The sequence below is a fragment of the Cucurbita pepo genome, chromosome 17 (assembly GCF_057944985.1).
Source record: "Cucurbita pepo subsp. pepo isolate OVF chromosome 17, ASM5794498v1, whole genome shotgun sequence".
Lineage (NCBI taxonomy): Eukaryota > Viridiplantae > Streptophyta > Magnoliopsida > Cucurbitales > Cucurbitaceae > Cucurbita > Cucurbita pepo.
The window spans coordinates 1,879,284-1,896,059 of record NC_141814.1 but is presented as its reverse complement, the minus strand read 5'-3'; the positions used below and the strand labels follow the sequence as shown (position 1 = coordinate 1,896,059).

Here is a 16,776-nt window from a genome sequence, read left to right as displayed (position 1 = left end):
TTTTCTTTTAACAATAACTTATAATAAATCCGGGCAGCGACTGACCGGGTCCGCTTCAAAATTATTTTTCTTCTTAAAAAAACAAATTGACTGCGTAATCGAACGCGCAAGCAAGCAAGCCAAAACAAAATTCAAAAGCCTCCTTTAGCCATTCATTGACTTAATTTCTTTTCCTCTCCCAAATTCGTTCTCTGTTCTTGGATTCCAATCGCTATGGCGCAGCAGAAATCTTTGATTTACAGCTTCGTCGCTCGAGGAACGGTGATTTTGGCTGAGTATACAGATTTCTCAGGAAATTTTAGTAGCATCGCCGCTGAGTGCCTCCAGCGGCTTCCTGCTACCAACAATCGCTTCACTTACACTTGCGATGGCCATACCTTCAATTACCTCGTCGACAACGGATTCAGTACGCTTTTCCTTTTCATTTCGATCTTTCAATCTCTATTCAATCACTCGTTTGCTTGTTCTTGAGATCGATTATCATTTTTTTTTTCGTTGAAATTGGCGATTTAACGGTTTGTGTTGAGAACTCTGATTCTATTGGCATGATCGTAATTAATCACTTCATCCACAATTTTAGCTGTTTAATCTTCCTAAATTCATTATATATATATATATATATATATATATATATATATAGTATGTTAGAATGACGGTGATACCATGTTAGACGAACACGACTCTCCATAATAGTATAATAGTATGATATTGTCCACTTCGAGTGGAAGCTTTCATGACTTTGCTTTGGGCTCCCTAAAAGGGCTCAGATCAATGGAGAGAATATTCCTTACTTATAAACTCATGATCATTCCCTAAATTAGGCGATGTGGGACTACACCTCCCCTCAAACAAAGTACGCCTCCCTTTAATCGAGTCTCGACTCTTTTGGAGTCTTCTCTAGTCACTCTTTGACTATGCCTTTGAGGAGGCTCGACTCTTTTTCTTTTGAATGTTAGAATGGCTCTGATACCATGTTAGAAGAATACACTCTCCACAATGGTATAATATATTGTCCACTTTGAGCCTAAGCCTTTGTGCTTCTCAAAATAAGCTCTCATGGCTTTGTTGTGTGCTTCTCAAAAGGCCTTAGACGGAGAGAGTATTCCAGGATTATAAATCCATGATCATTCCCTAAATTAGCCACGTGTGACTTTCATCATCCAACCACTAAAGTTTTAGATAAAATTTTATATTATATTTGTAATTTTAATACATAAATTTAAAATAATTAAAGTTTAAAGATTATATTTGTAATTTTTGGTCAGAAATAAATTTTATGTTACTTTTGAAATTAGTTTTCAAAAAATCTATTACTTGTTTAATAAAATTTTCAAAATTTGATGAAATTCTTTTTTAAAAAATTATATATTTATTTATAAATAAAGTTTATAGATTATATTTGTAATTTTTCATCCAAAAATAATTTCTATGGCACTTTTGAAATTAATTTTCAAAAACTAAAATAATTAAAAATAATTAAAGTTTATAGATTATATTTGTAATTTTTCCGAAATATATTTCTCTTTAACAAAAAATTTTAGTAAAAGAAAAAAACAAAGAAATTCATAGATGAACAGCTAATTTTATAGTGTTAATGTTTAAAGTACAGCTAATTTTTGTAACGATTTAGATCCCGACAATTCTCGTAACGTTTCTAATTTTGGTTCGATACTGCAGTCTATTGTATCGTTGCGGTCGAGTCTGCAGGACGACATGTTTCGATGGCGTTTCTGGAGCGGATAAAGGAGGACTTCAACAAGAGATATGGTGGAGGAAAAGCTGGAACTGCTGGCCCCAAGAGTCTGAATAAGGATTTTGGGTAAATTTTAATGGCTCTTAGTTCATTTGATGAGGAGTGTTGTTGTTGAGTGATATTGAAAGTTAAATGTTGCAGACCCAAAATGAAGGCTCATATGCAATACTGTGTAGATCATCCTGAAGAAAGCAGTAAGCTTATGCAAGTCAAGGCTCAGGTTTCTGAAGTTAAAGCTGTTATGATGGGAAACATCGACAAGGTAAAACGACCCGACCCGACCCGACCCATGAATTGTTAATGATTTAAAAGTACGTGAAGTTTTAAAACGCGTCTGTTAGTGAGAGATTTTCACACTCTTCTAAAGAATGTTTGGTTCTCCTCCCCAAACGATACACAATCCACCCCCTTCGAGACCCAGTTTCCTCGTTGGCACTTGTTCCCTTCTCCAATCGATATAGCTCCCCCAATCCATCCCCCCTTCGAGGCCAAGAATCCTTGCTGGCACATTGCCTCGTATCCACCTCCTTCGGAGCTCAGCCTTCTCACAATCCACTTCCCTTTGGGGCTCAATATTCTCGCGGGTACTTGTTCTCTTCTCCCATCGATGTAGGACCCTCCAATCCATCCCCCTTCGTGGCCAAGAATCCTTGCTGGCACACCGTTTTGTATCCACCCCCTTCAGGGCTCAGCTTCTTCACAATCCACCCCTTTTGGGGCCTAGAATCCTTGTTGGCATACCACCTCGTATCCACCCTCTTCAGGGCTCAGCCTCCTTACTTACACATCGCATGGTGTTTGGTTCTGGTACTAACTGTAACAGGCCAAGCCCACCACTAGCCGATATTGTTCTCTTTGGGCTTTCCCTTTCGGATTTTATCTCAAGGTTTTAAAACATGTTTGCTAAAGAGAAGTTTCTACGCTCGTATAAAAAAATGTTTCGTTCTCCTCCCCAACCAATCTTGGATCTCACACTATAGTTTTAAATGTTAGAATTGGTCTTGATTATTTGCAGAAGACTCTTCGAAATGTTAGAATTAGTTTCGATTACAAGAGTTTTACAAATTTATATGACACGTGTTTGATGATGGTTGCTTTATTTGTTCTATAGATACTGGAACGAGGAGCTAAGGTTGACGAATTGGTAGATAAAACTGCAGATCTTCGTTCAAGGGTTAGTCTCTTAAATCTTGTTCTCGAAGTGCATACATATATAAATTTTAATCAATGATATATATTTCAAGACAATTGATCACGAGTCAATTGTTTTATTTTATTGATTAGGCTCAAGATTTCAAGACGAGCGGGACTCAATTAAAAAAGAAGATGTGGTACCAAAATATGAAGATAAAACTGATCATCTTAGCTATTATCATTATCTTGGTTTTGATCATTGTTGTATCGGTTTGTGGCGGATTTTCGTGCTAAAATCGAACCCATGAGAGCATTTTTAATGCTCCATTCAAGAAATCATTAGTGTTTTGCGTTGGTGAAGGCTTGTTTTGTACACTTTTGGATTAAAAGGATAGCCATTCTCATAAAAAAGATGATCTTTAGCATGGATTGTTGTACTTCATCATCCATTAAAGATTTGTAATTATTCATTCATTTATTCGTTATCTCTTATTTGTTACATTTAAAAGATAATTAAGTCATCCATTAATAAAATTTTGAAAAAAATTAAGTAATGTTAATATGATTTAAAATTTAAATTAGGTGATTCTTAAATCACGAAGATTAGATTTTTTTCGATTTGGGTTGAGTTGAATTTGGTTCAATTTGCAAGTTGACGTTTTTTTTGTCAGTCAACCCGAAAATAGGGTTACAACCCTACCCGACATTTTTTTATAAAAAAATATATATATATTTAACATTTGTAACTGGTAAACGTTTGATATTTGAATTTTATGAAAATTTAGTTATTAATATAACATGTATTGGAATAAATATAATTTTTTAAATAATTAAAAAAAATAATCTGACCGTTGAAAGATGAAAGTCTCACGCTAATTTGATCATGAGTTTATAATCAAAGAATATTCTTTTCATTGGCAAGAGGCATTTTGGAAAGCCCAAAGCAAAACGATGAGAGCTCTCATGAGTTTATAATAAAAGAATACTCTCTCCATTGGCACGAGGCCCAAAGCTTAAAGCAAAGCCATGAGAGCTTATGCTCAAGGTGTAAGCACAAAACAAAGCCATGAGAGCCCAAACCAAAGCCATGGAAGCCCATGAGAGCTCAGACCAAAGCCAGAGTTTATGCTCAAAGTGAACCATGAGAGCCCAAACCAAAGTTATGAGAGCTTATGTTCAAAGTGGAAGCCCAAAGCAAAGCCATGAGAGCTTATAAGCCTATGATAGCCTAGACCAAAGACTTAGTTTATGTTCAAAGTGAGCTATGAGAGCCCAAACCAAAGCCATGAGGTGGAAGTTCAAAGCAAAGTCAGGAGAGCTTATTCTCAAGTAGATAATATTATACCATTGTGGAGAGTCGTGTTCACAATAAGAAATAAATAAAAATAAACGTGTAAAATTTGTCTCTTACTAACTCAATTAACCAATATAACTTTATAAAGCCCATAATTGAAAAGTACATAAACGATGGAAGTATTTTGTATTATTTAATATATTTTTTTTTAACCATTGGAAAAGTGGTTTCCGGCTCCAAATCACGCCACGTGTTACTTCCATGGCCAAATGGTCTCTCGGTCCTCATTCTTTGATGCATATTCGCCCATCAACAACCACAACCACCAGCACCATTTAGCTAACGAAGTCAATTCAGTTCTCTGCAGACGCCATTCTTCTCTTCCTTCTGCCGATTCACACTTCGACTCTGACTCTTCCGCCATGGACGCAGCAGCACCACAGCTCGTCTCTTGCGGAATCGACACCATTCGCTGCCGAACCTTACCATCGCGCCTTCAGTTTCCCAAACCAATCGTCAGAACTCGCAGGCGTGCCGGTAAGGTTCTTGCGGTTGCGACTGACCCGAAATCGACGCGGAATGAGTCCATGAATTCGTCTCCAACGAAGTCCGTCAATGGATCAGCGAGATCCCCTCCGGCTCCTAAAGCTGTTAACGGAGTTTCCACTGTAAGTACTCTCATATGAACCTTTCTTTAAACTGTTGAATTTTACGCTGTTTCTGTTTCTATTTCCTTTGTGTGCTCCTTCTAGAGCTGGTTAATGATTGTTCGGTTTCTCTTTTTGGACCGGTCGCCGTTTGATTGATCTATATGAGTTTGATTAGGATTTTAATGACGTAAATGTAAATTTAGAATGATTGTTGAATATGCACAGCTTCTTAGACTTCGAGTTCTTGCCGGAAGAATAACGACTACTGAGCTCGATCAATTTCCATGAAGGCTAAATTTCGATTTAACAAAATTTGCTTGTGCCTATATTTGTGGAGACCTTGGTGGTTTGGAAATCCTGGTTGTATGTCTTCACTTTCGCGTCGAAATCATATTAGGCGAACTAGTCACTAGTCTTGATGGTTCTTTTTTTTTTTCTGCTATCCACGTTGGGATATAACAGGTTGTGATTGTTAGATTAGGTGCCTTTCGTTTTCACCCTTCAACGTTAAATGATTAATCTATCGTTTAAATATTTACCAGAATTGAATAGTGTTATTGTGCGTTTGATTCCTTGTCATTTGAGATGAACTTTTCCATGGATTATCGAGAGTTCATGTTCACTTTTTGATGTACCTTAAAATATATTATATATACTTTTAAGTCTTTTAATTTTAGTGGAGTTCCTTCACTAATCTTAGAAATGACAGAGAATTGGAGATGTTTCGAAGGAAATTAAAAGAGTTAGAGCCCAGATGGAAGAAAATGAAGAGCTGGCAATACTCATGAGAGGACTACGGGGACAGAATCTAAAAGATTCCCTTTTTGCAGAGGATAATGTTGAGCTCCGCCTTGTTGAGGTATAAGTGTACGATTAACGCACTTTTTTTTCTCTCTCAATAATGTGTGATATAGTTTTGCGGTCCATTCATGTTTGATGTGCGTATGAAATTAAATGAAAATGACCCTCGAGGTCTGAATATCAGATTAGAAATATGGGAGGGAGTTACATATGATTAATTATTCATATGTGAAGTGAGTAAAAATCAAGAAAACCAAAATTGACTTCTATAATCGCGCTGTATATGCATAAAATTTGCGATTGTCTTATCTGTTACTGGACTCACGAAATTGTTTTAATTGCTCATTGATTTTTTTTTTTTTTTTTTTTTTTTGCACAACTCTTAGAATTATACAATATCTTTACTTGCATTTTGAACTTCTAGCAACTACTTTTGGGTTTTGGATCAAAGGCATCGAGAACGTATTTCACTCACATCCACAACCTGATGGATAGATTGGAGTTTCCATCAGAACTCCAGTAACCTCATATGTAACCTATCCGGAAGAAAACCTAGACAATGGGACTTGATTCTAGCTCTAAGTGGGTTCACTTAGATTATCATGATTGATAGGCCTACAGGCAAATCAATTTTAACTGTGAACAGTTCAATTAGGAAAATGTAAAATCTGCTATTCTAAACTCTGTTATATTTTCAGTTTATGATAATAGTCATCATCATGTTCAAGTTGATTACATTTTTTTATCAATAGCATTGACAGATTGTGGATATGAATTAGAGTACTATCATCGGTGTTTTGTTTGATCCAAATAGAGAACTGGAAGTTGATAGTCAACGTTTCCTTCCAAAGAATAATTTCCTATTAGGGAAGAAGCTTCTATGGGGGCTAATAACCTGCTTATAGAAGTTATAATATGAAAAAAATGAAATTGGTGCGGCATGAAACTCATGCTTTTTTTTAAAAAGCTTTAGTAAGCTCATTTTTCTAGGTGTTTTTTCCTCATTTTCTGTCGATGTATTTTTATATTTAAATTATTCTGCTTTAGGTAGATGAGAGCAGCGAGTTTTTGCCTTTGGCTTATGATCCTGATAGCATATCTGCATATTGGGGGAAAAGACCACAGGCTGTGGCAACACGAATTGTTCAGTTGCTTTCTGTTGCTGGAGGCTTTCTCTCACATATTGTCTGGGACATCATAAACAAGAAAGTTAAGGAGGTATGTCTACATTACTTTTTTTCCTCTTTTGTTTATTTTATAATGCTACATTCAGGTGTGGGCAATTATTATTGTTACCATTAGGGAAACTTTAGAAATTAGAATTTGGAGTCGTGTCTTGAGCAGCAGTGAATCTTGGGAGGTGAGAATATGGGCTTGGGAGCATTTAAAAAGAATATTGATTCAATGACAAGTTTCTTTTGTTATTAAGAAAAGATTATCATGACCAGTTGTGAAGCTTAGAGTGATCATATGGCCTCTTGATTCTCTCTGAATGTTTAATAGGAGTGGTGGAGTAATGATTGGTTAAGATATGAATATTAATGGATTCAAAATAAAAAAGGTTATTAGTCAATAATACAATTGAGGGTAAAAAAGAAGTAGCAGTTTCCCCATTTTTAATGTTGTTTTGATCTGCATATCCTATACAATATTTAATGAACGATCTCTACCATTCTTGAAATTCTGTCTAAAACTGTTAGTTATTAGTTAAACTCCTTGGTATTAAACTAGTATTACCTCCAAATTGCTAAAATGTATATTTTAGTAGGACGCAGGAGAAGCTTTCCAATTCTGAATTACTTTATGCCGTACCCATGGTTGATATAAATATACACTACACCATCTATATCGTGTTTCTTACCAATTGAAGTGCTTCATGGTTCTAAATGTTGTTTCAAATAAAAATGTAGTGTATTGTTCGTTTTAATTCATGAACGACTTATATTGTAGAGAAACAACATGTCTTGATCTGGAAAATATCATAAAATTTATTTTTGATTCCTTTACATTAAATCTACCCTCATGTTTCTCTTTATATTTAATCATACCAATAACCTCTCCTTCCTTTGTGATTCCTTTTGCAATTGGAACATTTTATTTCAGAATGAAGTTGAAAGAGCAATTGAATTAAGGGAAATTGTGACCTCGTTGGGTCCAGCATATATTAAACTAGGACAAGCTCTGAGTATTCGACCAGATATACTGTCACCTGCTGCAATGACTGAGTTACAAAAGCTTTGTGATAAGGTATGATTAACATTCTATGTGTACAGATGTTATAGTTTAGATTATCTGAGTTCTCGTCTGAATTAAGCCCTGTAAATTGAAACATGCATCTAATCCTTTGTAGTTGATACCATTCATAACGCGGTTTCTTATTCCCATAAGTTTATAATCTTTGATCAGTATGGTTTCTACATTGGAAGAGTGATTTGACTGTAAAAATTTGGGCCTTAGTTATAAGACAACATTGGTGCTGATAAAGTTTTTATACTGAACTTTCCAAGTCAAACCTAGCATACATGGTTCATGCTATTGGAAACAAAAGTTATTATTGAAAAACTTCTAGATTGCTGCATCCCTTTTATGTTCATTGTGAAATGTATTCTATGTCCACTGCCTGGGCATCTCTTCTTGCACTTTAGTCCTTGCAATGAACATCTGGCTATAGTCTTCCTGTGTTGAATTATGTTAATTAACTTGATCCTCGTAGAAAATAATATTCACTTGAAGCCTACCTTCGAATCCTTTTGAAATTGAAATATTGATACTAATTCTTAGGATATTAAATTCTTATAACCTGCTTCGTAAACCTCGGCTATTAGATAGCTAGTTCTTAGTTGGATTTCATTCTGCCAACTGACTGAGTGTGTATAGCTGCCAGATATTTCTGTTCTAGTCTACTTTATCACCTAGACATGTCATAGAGAACTGAGATTGCATTGTTGATGTTCTATTGCCAGTTATCATTAAGTTAGAAGAGCACCTATTTAATTACTGAATGATGTTAATAAAAAGGAAAGGTTGATTTCTTACCAAAAAAATTACTGTCTAATCTCTTTTCCTTCTCGATCTGAAGGTTCCTTCATTTCCCGATGATGTTGCTATGAGTCTTATTGAAGAGGAACTTGGTCAACCATGGCAAAACATTTATTCGGAACTTTCTCCTTCCCCAATTGCTGCTGGTACGGACAATTATAACTAGACATTTGTTAGCACGGATTATTCTATCTTTATATTATGAGATAATGCTCACTTCTTTTTCCCCCAAAAAAATATGGCAGCTTCTTTAGGGCAGGTATACAAAGGTCGTTTGAAAGAAAACGGAGATCTGGTGGCTGTTAAAGTTCAGAGGCCTTTCGTTCTAGAGACTGTAACTATTGATTTGTTTATCATACGGAATTTGGGCTTGGTTCTTCGGAAGTTTCCTCAGGTACTCTTTTCATTTAGAATGAAGGGGGAAATAATTTAGTAATCTTTTATTTTGAAAAGATGGAAATAATTTTAATATTCCATTTCTTGCTTCTGATTTCTCTCAGATTTCTCTAGATGTGGTTGGCTTGGTAGATGAATGGGCAGCTCGCTTCTTTGAGGAGCTAGATTATGTGAATGAGGGTGAAAATGGAACACGCTTTGCTGAGATGATGAGGAAGGACCTTCCACAGGTAAACCTAGCACATACCATTATTTCCTTAAGGTTCAGTATTGATAATTAATTTTTCTCGTGCTTTTAGGTGGTTGTTCCAAAAACATACCAAAAATATACTTCAAGGAAGGTTCTCACTACTGGATGGATAGACGGAGAGAAGCTGTCCCAAAGTACGGAAAGTGATGTTGGGGAACTTGTGAATGTGGGAGTCATATGCTACCTAAAGCAGGTAATTTTCCTGGTCAATAAGTTTGACATACCAGTGCCTTCTTGACAACCATTTCATGATAAAGACAAAGGTCCTTGGGTATATGTTTTTTGTTCTATTATTTGAAAGCTAGACTGGGCAAAATGAAAGAGTCTTAGTACATACGGAGAGTTACTTGAAATATTGTGGTGACTACTCCATTTCATTATTCATGCTAGGGGGGCTCTATCCCTCCATTAAACCGAAAAAAGAAAATGTATTGCTTGAAGGAGCATATACATCAACATTCCATGGAGTCAAATCAATACATATCCTCACAAATGACTATTTTTTCTTCTTCTTTAATTGGTAAACTTCTTGGCATCAAGTATTTAATAGTTGCTGATGTGATGTAGCCGCTGTCAGAACAATCTAGATATGGTTTAAGTGTTTCTCAAGATGCACTAGAATACTTGTGCACCGTAGTAGGTGTCAGATTTATATCCTAGAACAGGTTCCTGCATACTTGTGGTTACAGTGACTAGAATTATGGAACTTTTGAATGTATCAGTCATATATATAAGAAGGTTTTTGTACTACTGGGAAAAGGTTTTGTTTGTGTGCGCGCCAAAATATATCACTGCAGTTTGACTTTTCCTGTATATCTTTAGAGTTTTCTAACTAAATACATTTTCCTATAGTTACTTGACACTGGATTCTTCCATGCTGATCCTCATCCTGGGAATTTGATCCGTACTCCAGATGGAAAGTTGGCCGTACTTGACTTCGGTAACAAACTTTAGAACACAATTTATATAAGGCGTATATTAACGTTCATTATATATATGTTTGTCCATTCACCCACAACCTATCTATCTCAACTTGGTTTCATGCACCTCCTTTGAGTACAAAATGTATCTAATAATTTTATCTTTATCCCGAACACTCATGATTTTATAATGACTTGATTTTTATTTGCTGTTACAGGTTTAGTCACGAAGTTAACTGATGATCAGAAGTATGGAATGATTGAAGCAATTGCACATCTCATTCATCGAGATTATTCGGCTATTGTCAAAGACTTTGTTAAGCTTGGTTTTATTCCAGAGGGTGTTAATTTGGAACCAATCTTGCCAGTCCTAGCAAAAGTTTTCGATCAGGCTCTTGAGGGTGGAGGTGCAAAGAATATCAACTTCCAGGAGCTGGCTTCAGATTTAGCTCAGATAACATTTGATTATCCATTTCGGATACCTCCATATTTTGCTCTTATAATCAGGGCAATTGGGGTTCTAGAAGGAATAGCTTTGGTGGGAAACCCTGATTTTGCCATCGTGGATGAGGCATATCCTTATATTGCACAGGTATAGTTCCTCTTATTTATTTATTTTGCTGATGATGCTAGTTAGATACTACCTTTTTTTCCGTACTGAAATAAACGTTGTGTGCTCATGGCTGTGGTTGTATTCCTTTGTGGTAGATCTATTAGATGATTTTATTTTTGTAGGGAATGTAAACATCAATAACAAGGATAAGGGTTGTTTGTTTCACGGTGTGTTTTTGTTGTTTCCCGAAAATGGTAAAGCTTGAAGGTTAATTCAATATTTTTCTTGCAAATGATGTATACAAAAAACCTCTACATTAAATGTTAATTAACCTTTTCTGTCCGTACAGTGAGTTAAGTGTTGGATCTACAGTTCATAGTAAATCATGTTATACGATTTTAGCACTTGGAAAAATGGTGGATTTTCAAGGATGTTGCCATAAACTTGTATGTAAAAAATACAGTAGTCGTTGAAGACACCCTTTGGTCCTTTCGTTGTTATTAAGTTAGTTTCTGGGCTCATAAATACTAGAAACATGTTATAACCTAACCCCCTTGTTCATAGCCAAAAATTTACGGCCAAGCCTTGACTGAACTCTTAACTTAATTACATTTGGGTCTCTTTCTTCTCCTTTCTTTCAGAGACTTCTGACTGATGAGTCTCCAAGGTTAAGGAGTGCTTTACGATACACAATCTACGGGAGATCCGGAGTATTTGATGCTGAGAGATTCATTGATGTTATGCAAGCCTTCGAGAATTTCATTACTGCAGCTAAAAGTGGGGGCGGAGAGGATTTAAGTGGAGATATGGCCGGGCTTGGTGGTCTGAAAAGTCAAACATCATCTTCCTTTCTTCAACTTCTTCCTGCTCCCCGTGAATTCGAGCAGAATCAACCTATTGAAACAAGAGCATCCTTGGCCTTTTTGCTGTCTGATAGAGGGAACTTCTTTCGGGAATTTCTTCTTGATGAGGTAAGCTCTAGAACAACTTTTGTAATTTACTTTAGATATAATCTTACTACCTTTTTTGGTCCCCCCAAATGCTACTGCATTCTCGGTTTTACTAGTGAACTGACAGCCTAATTAGCAAATTAGACATCTGAGCTTCAGAAATACTTGCTTTATGTCACTTTCCTCTTTCGATATTTGAACATGCAAGGCCAATATTTTTCTTGATAATGAAAATGTTGTTCACTGTTGTACTATGCAGATTGTGAAGGGCATTGATGCAGTCACAAGGGAGCAGTTAGTACGTTTAATGTCAATCTTTGGACTTAGAAATGCTACACCAGTTTTTAATATGGTTCCTTCCATTGGACCATTCAAGCCTGTCGCACTTCTACCCACAGTATCAGAAGAAGACAGAGTCATACTAAATAATGTTCAAAAGATTCTCGAGTTCTTAACGGCGGGAAGTTCAATCTCAGCAACATCTAAAGAGGTACTTGTAGGCTCGATTCAGAAGTGAATAACATATACTTAAACGAGTTTTTGATCTTCTTTCAAACGAGTATATCCTCACTATTTTCCCTTTTTCATCATTGTGGGTACAAACAGGGTGCGGATGTTGTTCGAGTTATTCAAGAGCTTCTTCCAGTTTTGCCAGGCATCTCCACTACAGTTCTTCCTGAGGTGCTCAGTCGATTATCTTCCCGGGTATTCGCCCGATTAATTCGTGATGCATTGTTATGAGGAACGCGCACAATTCGACTTTTACACGTCATTTGAATTTAGCACACATATAACTGATATATATACAGGTGAATTATGTAACCTAACCTGATCATCTTTCAGGTATTTCCAATGCTTAAATGCTTTGAGAAATTTTCTTTCTTTTTTTATATTTTTTTATATATCATTCACTAACAAGAAATGTAAAGTTGGCAGTTCTATTGTATGCCAAATACTTCATTATATAGTGAAATTAAAATTTATTTTCACAGAGAGACTTTGTTTACCAAACTTAATCTTGTTCATCTTGTGCTTGTTCTCTTTACAATTGCCTTGTTTTGGTACTTCTAATTGTAATGTTGATGACATGTACCCAGTTTTATGACCCTTCTTTGAACTTATTTGAAGGGTTGAGTATCTACAGCTTAAATAAGATTGAAAGGGCAAATAAACCGGAAAAGACAATTCAACCATTGACTAAGCTTCATATTACGTGGATGATTTAAGATGCATGTCTTCAACTAAGAGGTCAAAGGTTTGAATCTTTTCACTTCTCATGTTATTGAAGGTTTGTACAAAATAAACTAAAGGCCGTAGAAAGGAATTAGAAAACTGCCGTAAACAAATTTTCTTGATGGGTCGCTATCTCGAAATCTAAAAACGAAGATTTAAGTGATTAAGAAGTTAGAATAGAAATGAAAAGTTTGTAGGTCCATTCTTATCCAAGAGACATGGAATCTAGGCAGCTTCTAAGACTTTTGGTTCTTGCATTTCAAATATATGGCACTTATGTTGATCTAATGCACACATGGTTCCACAAGCACAATGCAGTTTATTCAAATTCTGTATCATGAAAACCTTAATCCATGGAGTTGGCAACCCACAAGCACAGCTCAATTCTTATACATCTTCTAAACACATGCATGTGAAAGAAAGCAAATCCGAAACAGCAGGAGACAAAAGAAAAAGAGAGGCCAACTACCCATCTTGCTATTTGAAACCAACAGGAACAGTCGATTACTTCTCCAAATAAACAAGGAGAAGACAATTTCTCTTGAATTTCAGCCTTTTACCCCACAAATGAGTGCTTTTCTAAAGCAAAAGAACAACAACTTGTAGTGGTGGCATGATCATGATTGTGCTTTTCCCACTCTGTTTAAGTGTACAGCAAACTGTAATCATGATCACAAAACTCCCCTCTCCATTACTTTTTGTGGCAAATCCCCAAATCTTCAGCATGCCATCTGTGTTTAATCAAATGCTTTAACGATTCTAACCTTCTTCTTCTTCCCTCACAGGGCTCCAAGTTTGGTCATGGTTTCAACGGATCAAACCGGTGAAGAGAGGCGTTTCTTTGTTGATTGTACTCCTGGCGTCGGCGGCGCGGAGCAGGTGCACCGCCGTAGTGTGCTCTTGCTATGCACCTTCAGGAAGCTTTAACAACAAAGGCGAAGGAAGCAAGACGAGCACCATTTTCAGGTCACGTTCTGTTGAAGAAAAGAGAGATGGGGTCAAGCAAAAATGGCGTAATAATCATGAGCTACAAGATGGTAATGGAAATGGGTCTAATGGGATTCATTTAGAAATCCCAAATCTCAAGAGCAATTTAAAGAAGAAGACAAAGGAGAAGGAGGAAGAGGAGGAGACTTGTCCTACAGAAACAAGGAAAGTGAACTGGCCTGATGCCCATGGTAAAGATATTGCTCATATCCAAGAATTTGATCCAAGGTATGCTTACTTTATACTCATTTCCAAAGCCCTGCTCTTCAAGTAGATATTAAATTCTAAGTTAATAATGGCCTCTTTTTCATGATTAAGCTTAAATTATGCCAAGAAATAGAGCAACATGTTGTATTTGAAAACCGTAGTTCATGATCAAGTCTGAGAGCTTCAAAGATGAATTTGTGCTTATTCTGTAAGTTTCTGGTTTTGCCACAGTGTATCAGGAGATGGGGAGCTTGAGGGAGTAAGAAACTCTTGTGTCTGCACGATTCAGTAACAGAAAAGAAAAAGGTATGCTTGTTTTTAGTTTCCTCCCATGAATCTTTCTTTCAATAATGAGTGCAATTTGCTGCAATGACTGAAGAGTGGTGATGACACATAGGGTTAAGTCCTTAGGATTCCTGATGCAAAAGACAATTTGTATTTGATTTTCTTGTTACTGCCATCTTTTAGATCTTTTAGAATCTTGAGCCTTCGAACTCGAAAGAAAAAATACATGTCAATTACTTTTGGCTTATACCCACGACGATTTTAACTTGTATTTACCTTTGGACATATCTATAATAGTGAAGTTTTCTTTTAGAATAATGTGTGGAGATACCGAGAAATTGATGCTATGAGCTTTGTGGGAGTCTGCTAAACAAGATTATTAAACGATTGCACTCGAATGATTGGGATCAACCATCTTTGATAGTATGTTCATTTTAGTCAATCAGCAAAATATTTAGATTTAACCACTTTTCATATCCTAAAACTTGTAATGAATGAAAGATGAAGATGTTGGTATATGATCAAAATTAAGTTGGATCTTTTAGATATGATTGCTTTCATTTTTGGATCATCTGATCCCAATACTAACTTCCTTTTTTTTCTCATCTTCTCCTTTATTGCCTCTCTCACAACATTCAATTCCTCATGATTTGATTCATCAGAAAGGTTGAAAAAAATGAAATTCACCATCACCCACTTTACTATTAGGTTAAATTAATAAAAATATGTTTAAATTTTATATTTTGTCGGTGAGATTTCACATTGGTTGGGAAACGGAACATTTTTTATAAATGTGTGAAAACCTCTGTCTAAAAAACGAAGATATATTTTTAAAAATCGTAAGACTGAAAACAATACGTAATGTGCCAAAGCGGACAATATTTACTACACAATATTTACTACTGATGGATTTGAAATTTGAGTTGAGAGTATTTTATATATATAAAAAAAATATTAAAGATATTGATTTTTTTAAAATGAGAATTATTGAAACTTTTGAAAGTCTATGAATATTTTTTTTTAAAGATAAATACAAAGTTATTTTTATTAATTCAGCTATCTGATCAGATTAATTTGAACGGGCATAAATTAATCAATCAATTATGGTCATGATTATAATTATAATAATTAAATTTAAGTTAATCATAGGTTTGTGTTAAATAATAAGTATCATATAATATAAAAACATATCCATTGACCTATAAACTATAAAGAATGCAAGCCCTTAAATATAACATACAATCTGGAAAGAGAAACAAGACATGAAAAATGGGCCTTCACATGCCAATAGCCCATTCAATTATTCAGGCCCATGAGGCGCACAACATAGTTTCAACTGTAAGCCCAGGCCCAACTTCAATCACTAAACTCCATTCCAGCCCATCACCAGCAGTCTTAAGCCCATTCTCACTGGACTTCTTCCTCATCCGGACTCCCGAATCACGTGCCTCGACGCCCACAACTTTTCGAGCCCGAGGCCCAACTCCATCTTGATCCGGCCTAAATCGACGGCCCACCAGGATGCGCGATCCAAAAGTTGAGTTCCAATCAGAAAGGCCCAATGGGCCAAAGCATCGAGGAGTAAGCCCAACTTCACGCGAATGGCCATCAATGGGCCTCTCGCTGAGAATTTCGAAAATGGGCCTCTGGAGCCCACAATGATCCCGGCCGACGAGGATTATTGAAAGGAACTATTAAAAAGCTTTTATGCTAATTTAAAATTAGGTCCCAATTTAAAAAAAAAAATAATTCTGTTGGGAATTATAATGCAATAAAGACAAATGATTAATGTTGTTCTATTTGTTACTCCCAAAAAACATGACAATATTTAAATGAGGCATTCTATTTTCTAAGGATGTTATTGTTATAATCGTGAATAAATTCTACCTCTAAGAGACAATTGACCAATAATCAATATGTTATTGTTTTCAAGTTGCTGGAGCTGTCGAACCACGCCGAATTCGAGTTGAGGAGCGTGTCGATGGACAAACATTAAAAGTAAAGTAGTTTCGACATTAAAAGACCGTACGTTATTTTAGGAGTAATTATTATGTATTATTGTGTAAATTTTTATTCCTTTTGGTACAACTTACTACACATTATTTGTGTTGATAGTGTTTGGTAGAGAGACAAACATGCTTCCAATTTCAATTCAATTTTGCTATAATTTTTAATACCTAACTTTATTTTTCTAACCAACCAATGAGTATATAACTTACCAAATACTTTGTATCAAACGCTCAATAACTAACGTTCCAAATTTTAAAGACCTTATGATTGTATTCTTTGCTCCTCTCGATAATCCTCAACAATTCTTCCCGTGA

General features: G+C 35.7%; 2 protein-coding genes and 1 long non-coding RNA gene across 4 annotated transcripts; all 3 read left to right on the top strand.

Moving 5' to 3' along the window:
* The first annotated feature begins 94 nt into the window (after positions 1-94).
* LOC111779104 (vesicle-associated membrane protein 722) lies at positions 95-3,322 on the top strand. Its single transcript, XM_023659174.2, has 5 exons — positions 95-406; positions 1,678-1,819; positions 1,895-2,015; positions 2,865-2,927; positions 3,038-3,322. The coding sequence occupies exons 1-5, from the start codon at positions 214-216 to the stop codon at positions 3,179-3,181; spliced, it is 663 nt and encodes a 220-aa protein (XP_023514942.2). The 5' UTR covers positions 95-213; the 3' UTR covers positions 3,182-3,322.
* Positions 3,323-4,488: 1,166 nt separating this feature from the next.
* LOC111778576 (Protein kinase superfamily protein) lies at positions 4,489-12,733 on the top strand. Its single transcript, XM_023658487.2, has 13 exons — positions 4,489-4,849; positions 5,541-5,690; positions 6,680-6,850; positions 7,736-7,879; positions 8,712-8,817; positions 8,917-9,065; positions 9,172-9,297; positions 9,367-9,510; positions 10,170-10,257; positions 10,456-10,829; positions 11,432-11,761; positions 12,000-12,230; positions 12,347-12,733. The coding sequence occupies exons 1-13, from the start codon at positions 4,604-4,606 to the stop codon at positions 12,479-12,481; spliced, it is 2,394 nt and encodes a 797-aa protein (XP_023514255.1). The 5' UTR covers positions 4,489-4,603; the 3' UTR covers positions 12,482-12,733.
* A 526-nt stretch (positions 12,734-13,259) lies between these two features.
* LOC111778578 (uncharacterized) lies at positions 13,260-14,998 on the top strand. 2 transcript variants are annotated; one of them, XR_002812579.2, is made up of 3 exons: positions 13,260-13,634; positions 13,759-14,188; positions 14,399-14,998. It is a non-coding gene; the product is annotated as an uncharacterized LOC111778578 (long non-coding RNA). The 2 variants fall into 2 exon arrangements; XR_002812578.2 differs by lacking the exon at positions 13,260-13,634 and having other exon boundaries at positions 13,641-14,188.
* The last annotated feature ends 1,778 nt before the right edge of the window (positions 14,999-16,776 follow it).

Excerpts from the sequence above, each read along its gene's own strand:
- LOC111779104 (XM_023659174.2), top strand. The coding sequence starts at position 214 with ATGGCGCAGCAGAAATCTTTGATTTACAGCTTCGTCGCTCGAGGAACG. Across the intron at positions 407-1,677 it reads CCTCGTCGACAACGGATTCA|TCTATTGTATCGTTGCGGTC; the intron begins GTACGCTTTTCC and ends TCGATACTGCAG. Across the intron at positions 2,928-3,037 it reads CTGCAGATCTTCGTTCAAGG|GCTCAAGATTTCAAGACGAG; the intron begins GTTAGTCTCTTA and ends TTTATTGATTAG.
- LOC111778576 (XM_023658487.2), top strand. The coding sequence starts at position 4,604 with ATGGACGCAGCAGCACCACAGCTCGTCTCTTGCGGAATCGACACCATT. Across the intron at positions 8,818-8,916 it reads TCCTTCCCCAATTGCTGCTG|CTTCTTTAGGGCAGGTATAC; the intron begins GTACGGACAATT and ends AAAATATGGCAG. Across the intron at positions 10,830-11,431 it reads CATATCCTTATATTGCACAG|AGACTTCTGACTGATGAGTC; the intron begins GTATAGTTCCTC and ends CCTTTCTTTCAG.